At 35.4% G+C, this 6744-nt stretch overlaps 1 protein-coding gene across 4 annotated transcripts; it reads right to left on the reverse strand.

Moving 5' to 3' along the window:
• Positions 1-508: 508 nt before the first annotated feature.
• LOC110705137 (protein disulfide-isomerase SCO2-like) lies at positions 509-4395 on the reverse strand. 4 transcript variants are annotated; one of them, XM_021882979.1, is made up of 4 exons: positions 3703-4395; positions 2751-2874; positions 1604-1683; positions 509-760 (listed from the first exon to the last, which is right to left on the reverse strand). In XM_021882979.1, the coding sequence occupies exons 1-3, from the start codon at positions 4117-4119 to the stop codon at positions 1631-1633; spliced, it is 594 nt and encodes a 197-aa protein (XP_021738671.1). In that variant the 5' UTR covers positions 4120-4395; the 3' UTR covers positions 509-760; positions 1604-1630. The 4 variants fall into 4 exon arrangements, 3 of the variants coding, with proteins under 3 accessions (XP_021738671.1, XP_021738670.1, XP_021738669.1); XR_002508045.1 differs by lacking the exon at positions 509-760 and adding an exon at positions 800-1197 and having other exon boundaries at positions 1581-1683; XM_021882978.1 differs by lacking the exon at positions 509-760 and adding an exon at positions 800-1197.
• Between the last annotated feature and the right edge of the window lie 2349 nt (positions 4396-6744).

Genomic DNA, 6744 nt, shown 5'->3' on the forward strand with positions numbered 1-6744 from the left:
CACCTATCAACCCAGCCCGTGCCCAACGCTATTGGCAAAGTCTTGCTACCTCTTTGACTACAAAGAAGTCCTTGTTTGTGTTTTTACAAAGATTTTCACTGTATTATTTGAACATTAATCTTTTAAACGCATAAAAAAAGTTCAAAAGTAAAACAACATCGTCAGATCGACTATGAGTATATTATTTGGTATATACTTATCAATTAGGTTTTGAGAGTAAATTCTGTTTGTATTGTAATCTTCACAAATTGTAATTGAAGAACGTCTTTAAGAAACTTATACGAAGTACTTCATAAGTATTATCTATTGTGGTTAATCTCTGAGTCTCTGAGATTAACATTTACAATTATCTAATCTTACATTTTAAACATTTGACTCCACGCCACTTAATTAATTAATTAAAAAACCCCTATTTTAACGAAAAATAAAAGTTAAAAATAAAAGAAGACTAAAGAAACACGCACACATTATTCTTCAAAAAAAAAAAAAAAAAAAAAAAAAAAAAAAAAAAAAAAACATGCACACATTAGATTAAGGCTTGGGATATTATGCTCAACATTCTCAAGGTAATTATCCAAAAGAGTCTTTCAACACTCTCTTGTTGCCTTCAGGCCTTCAAAAAATCAAAGGTACTACCTTTCAAAACCTGCTACTACTCATATAAGTCATATTACTATCAGATGAAACATTACAGATAGAGCAAATGGTCGTGGCAGAAGTAGCAGCAATATCAGTGACATCATGGAGACAACAGCAGCACCTGCAGCAGCAACTATTACAATGGAATTGGCCATTTGTATACAAGTCAAAGTGTCAATCTTCTTGATAAATGAAGTGTAACAAGTACATAACATTATAACATAGTGAAATTCGTATAGACTTTCCCAAACCACACCCTGGTCTAGAGATGACTAGATGAGACCGCCAAAATACTGCTTCCTTGAATTACCAGTTACTTTCTCCCAAAAGGGGAAAAGAAAGAACGGACATGTTGAAGAGGTAAATGTATATGTAATTGTGGATCAACATAAACACAAAAAATCTCAACCATCAATCAGCCTTTGAAAGCAGCTATATAGTATATACTGATTTTGTTTCAGCTTTAGTCTCCAATGTCACATAGGGTTGAATTATGAACGCATCAAAGAACAATCCAGCAATACAAACTGAAGACTGAGTAAACAGCAAGAGGAAGAGCTGTAGAAATGACAATAACAGGCATTTGTGACCATCTCTTCAAAGGCAAATTCAATGAAATCGCTACTTACATTCTGTTTGCTTACAAAGAATAATTAACAGGAATGACAATAAAATATACTTCTATTCAAAATGAAGAGTACATAATCCTGTAGGTGTGAGTTGCATGAGGTCATATATGTGTTTTATCCCAGGTTGCATTCCAATTAAAAGATTATGAACAAATATAATTAATATTTCCAGAATAGTAAGATCAGATGCTAGAAAATTTTCATGATTGATTCCATAACAAAATTCATAAAAGTTCTTTTTTTCTGTAAATCTGTTCTGATAAGTAAGGGTATGGGAACATATCTCATCAGAATAATATTGAATGTACATACACATTGAAGCTAGAAGAACTAACAAGTTTCTACTGAGATCAAGGTGGCTTTTAATCCTCCATCGATTCAAACTCCTTCCGGGCTGATATCTTTTGAACATATCCTGCAGCCAAGAATTGATATACAGAATGAGTTACAAGACGTATATTTACCTTCCACTAAAGCAATACACGTGTTCAACTATACACCAGTAACAGAAGATGATAGCAAACCAAGTTATACGAAATTAGAAGAGATGATACAGAGAGAAGCTATAACCTATGTATTACCCAATGACAAATTTAAGATGCCAGAAACTCTCAATGCCACCACAAATTCCATCCAACACCCAAGTGTAAAAATTAGTAAATTACACCTTACACCTGGGTGGAGGATGGACAACCTGTAAAGTGCCAATGATAGTCCCAGAGGGAATTGAGAAGGGATTGGAATTGTGGTGGCATTGTGAAGAGGAAGAATGAAGATAATAATAGGAACTAAAAGGAATGACCGTAGGATTTCTGCAGTGAAGTAGTCATATTACAATTATGTTAAACACAAATCTTCGCATTTGACTACTTGTCACAGAATGCAAAAATGAATATAAACAATTTATAAAGATCTATGTAGCACAGATATGAAAACATTCAGAAACTAGAAAACCTTAAGTCCCAAGCTCTCAGCCAATTTGGACTTCATCAGCACGGAAACAAATGAGCTTTTGGGAATAGGAAACCTTATACCCCAGAAGTTTCTATACTTCCTAGGTCAAAAGTAAGCAGTCTCATTTAAAGCTATTCAGATACACAGTTATGAAAATATATCTTAAAAAGCATTGCATGACATACAGTTCTTCATAATTTGTTAGGGACAAGAAAAACTTCAAACTTATGTATATCCTTTTATCTGTATACAGTCAATACACTTTTCTAGCTATGAAACTTTGGTCTTCAAAGAAAAGCTCCTGTTTCGTTACTATTCTTAGCCTATCAAGAGAGGCCACATACAAAAGCCAAACATACATTGTTTATATTTTATTAATTAATCCATATCTAGGAACATTGCCACTCATCCATCTCATAAAACTTGGTGAATAGAAATTCATACATATTGCTATGAATAAACTTCCCTCGGAAAGAATAACTTTTCAGAATTATTAAGCTAAAAGACAGAACAATTCCAGAATCTTACCAACTCCCATACATGGTATGCATTTGCAAGTAGTCTTCCCTCGTTTGTTGTAGTAGTTGACATACCCTGATCCTTGGCAACTTCGACACTTCCCCACCCACTCAAAAACAGGCACTTTACAATCCTAAAGTCCCCAAAACAAGAATTAGACCAGAGAACATACAAGAGGGAAAACTCCAAATTCGCTTGTTCATGAGGCTAACAATTTGCAATTCAATTCCAAATAACAATGCTTGCTATATCTTCCAATAAAATACATAGAAAGACCAAAATTAGCTTTTGTCACAATATAACATATTTACAAAACTAATCCCATTATCTTCCCATACATCATTTCCACACGTACCTTCGGTAATCAACACGTATTCCATCAATACACCATATCTATTAACTCCATCTAACAATGATCAAAATCATAGAGTGTACAAATGCCAAGTTACAATGTCACATTAATATCCACCAAGGCTCCAAATGCCCCCACTAAATCATATTAGGTGCACTACAAATCTACAATCATGCCTTAACAAATTACATGTATAGGAGGGACCCTAAAAAATATCAAGAAAATCAACTAAACACTTCATCTCGAATTCAAATTATAAGTTAGCTAGCCTAGTTGGTATTCAATCATATTAATGTTGAAGTCTTCAATTAATTCATCATGTGTAGGATGTTAGCTACCCTAGTTAGTAAAGTATAGAATGGGTTGTATTCAAGACACGAGATAAATTCCGTCTACGTCATTGCCCTTTCTCGCACTCTCATAGAGTCTTAAATAAACAATCAATTCATAGAAAAATATCAATTTTATCCTATAAAATATCCCAAAAGTAAAATATCAATGTCACTATCAAAATATCAAATCTTTACCTCCAAACCCAAATGTTCATACAATTGACAGTAATTAATTTACTAAAAATGAGATATTTTTTTGAATTAATCAAGAATCTACCTCAAGTTGAGGATCACAACGAAGACGACGATCGATTTCCTCAAGAGAAGTAGGGGTAATATCGGAAAAAGTCATAGGAAGAGGAAGAGGCTCAGAATCATCCCTTAGATAACTCTCTCTATTTCTCGACCATTTCTTCTCTCTCTTCCCATTCAACATAGAATCATCGCTATCTCTGCTGCTGCTGTTACCCCCTGAAACGGCGTCGTTTTCTCGGGGAATCCGAGGTCCAGAAATGTCGGGAAATTGAAACCAATCAGGAGAAGAAGACGAAGAAGAAGCAGCAGAGAAATCGGGGGCACGTGATTGGATTGTGAGAGAACGAGGAGAGAGAAAGTAGGGTTTTGAAATTGAAGTAGAAGTAGAAGTTTTGGGAGTGATTAAGGAAGGAGATGTGCTTAGATTTGCAGAAAACATGGTTGATTTTTGGGGAAATTGAAAGGAATTAAAGTGAAATTAGGGATTCGAGTAGTTGGATTGGCGCCATTGATGAAGAAGAAGAAGAAGGAAGTTAGAGAAGGTAGTTAAGGTGGAATAGTGAGAGAGATAAGAGGACGAGATGATAAAGAAACAGAGAAAACGCCAATGACAACGTGGTGGTCGATGGGAACACGGAAATGAGCGCTGCTAGTAGGGAAAGAGTGCTGATAAAATTAAATTCCGATTTGTTTTTTTGGATCGTGTTTTGTTTAGGACCTTACCGGGATTATTATATGGTTCCAAACGGCATTATAGGACCACGAGATGTATCCCCTAAAATTTCAAGGCTTTTCGACACCGGGACTCCAAACCTCCAAAATATCTCAAAAAGCATGGATTTTAGCCTTCAATTTTAAAATTTTTTTGACTTTTTTTCGCTCGAAAATAAAAATTGCCGAAATATTTACCATGGTCCCTAATACCCTCCGGCAATCCAATTGGGTGGGTAGAACCATCCAATTTACAGGTTTACAAATTGCACCGATTTCATTAATTGAAGTCTACCACTAACATCTATGACAACATATAATGATCATATATGGTTCCAAACGGCATTATATGACTCCCAGATGTGTTCCCTAATTTATCAAGACTTAGCGACATCGAGCCCCGAAACCTCCAAAATTTCTCAAAAATCGTGGACATTAGCCTTCAATTTTTGGAAATTTTTGACTTTTTTCCGCCAGAAAATAAAAATTGCCGAATTGTTTACCATGGTCCGTAATACCCTCCGGTAGTCCAATTGGGTGGGTGAACCATCCAATTTTCCTTTAAACGACCAATTTACCGGTTTACAACTTGCACCGATTTTATTAACTCAAGCCTACCACGAACATTTATGACGACAAATAGTGGTGATATATGGTTTCGAACGACATTATATAACCTCGAAATGTATTGTCTAGAATCTCAAGGCTTTTCGATACCAAGCCCCAAAACCTCCAAAATTTCTCAAAACGCGTGGATATAAGCCTTTAATTTTGGAATTTTTAGACTTTTTTCGCCCGGAAATAATAATTGCTGAAATGTTTACCATGATCCATAATACCCTTCGCGAGTCCAATATGGTGGGTAGAACCATCCAATTTGCCTTTAAACGCCCTATTTATCGGTTTATAACTTGTATTGATTTCATTAACTCAAGCCTACCATGAACATTTATGACAACAAAAAATGATCATATATGGTTCCAAACGACATTAAATGACCCCGAGATGTATACCCTAAAATTTAAAGACTTTTCGACACCGGGCCCCGTATCCTCCAAAATTTCTTAAAAAGCGTGGATATTAGCCTTCAATTTTGAAATTTTTGACTTTTTTTCGCCCGGGAATAAAAATTGTCGAAATGTTTACCATGGTCCCTAATACCATTCGGGAGTCCCATTGGATGGGTGGAACCATCCAATTTGCCTTTAAATGACCAATTTACCGGTTTACAACTTGCACCGATTTCATTAACTCAAGCCTACCACGAACATTTATGACAACAAATAATGATCATATATGGTTCTAAACATCATTATATGACCCCGAGATGTATCCCCTAAAATTTCAAGACTTTTCGACACCGGGTCCCAAAACCTCCAAAATTTCTCAAAAACATGGATATTAGTCTTCAATTTTGGATTTTTTTTGACTTTTTTCGCTCGGAAATAAAAATTGCCAAAATGTTTACCATGGTCCCTAATACCTACGGGAGTTCAATTGGGTTGGTGGAACCATCCAATTTGCCTTTAAATGTCCAATTTAAATATCGGTTTACAACTTGCACGGATTTGGTCATTAACTCAAACCTACTACGAACATTTATGACAACATATAATGATCATATATGGTCCCAAACGGCATTATATAACCCCGAGATGTATCCCCTAAAATATTAATACTTTTTTACACCGGACCCCGAAACCTCCAAAATTTCTCAAAAAGTGTGGATATTAGCTTTCTATTTTGAAATTTTTTGATTTTTTTTTCGCCCGAAAATAAAAATTGCCGAAATGTTTACCATGGTCCTTAATACCCTCCGGGAGTCTAATTGGGTGGGTAGAATCATCCAATTTGTATTTACATGACCAACTTACTTGTTTACAACTTGCACCGATTTCATTAATTCAAGCCTACCATGAACATTTATGACAACAAATAATGATCATATATGGTTCCTAACGGCATTATATGACCCCGAGATGTATCCCATAGAATTTCAAGACTTTTTCGACAAGGGCCCTGAAACCTCCAAAATTTCTCAAAAAAACGTGGATATAGCCTTCAATTTTGGAATTTTTTGACTTTTTTTCGCCTGAAAATAAAAACTGTTGAAATTTTTACTATGGTCCCTAATACCCTCTGGGAGTCCAATTGGATGTGTGGAACCATTCAATATGCTTTTAAACGGCTAATTTACCGGTTTACAACTTGCACCAATTTACCGCTTTACAACGGTCAATTTAATTAACTTGCACCAAACCCGACTTGAACCGAAATTGACCTAAACCCGTTTTAACCCGTCTAAACCCAGATTTAACCTGACTTGTTACTAACCTGACCTGAATTCAACCTG

This window comes from Chenopodium quinoa, unplaced genomic scaffold (genome assembly GCF_001683475.1).
Source record: "Chenopodium quinoa cultivar QQ74 unplaced genomic scaffold, ASM168347v1, whole genome shotgun sequence".
Lineage (NCBI taxonomy): Eukaryota > Viridiplantae > Streptophyta > Magnoliopsida > Caryophyllales > Amaranthaceae > Chenopodium > Chenopodium quinoa.

Excerpts from the sequence above, each read along its gene's own strand:
- LOC110705137 (XM_021882979.1), bottom strand. The coding sequence starts at position 4,119 with ATGTTTTCTGCAAATCTAAGCACATCTCCTTCCTTAATCACTCCCAAA. Across the intron at positions 2,875-3,702 it reads GTTGTGATCCTCAACTTGAG|GATTGTAAAGTGCCTGTTTT; the intron begins GTAGATTCTTGA and ends TGGGGACTTTAG. Across the intron at positions 1,684-2,750 it reads CATACCATGTATGGGAGTTG|GATATGTTCAAAAGATATCA; the intron begins GTAAGATTCTGG and ends TCTTGGCTGCAG.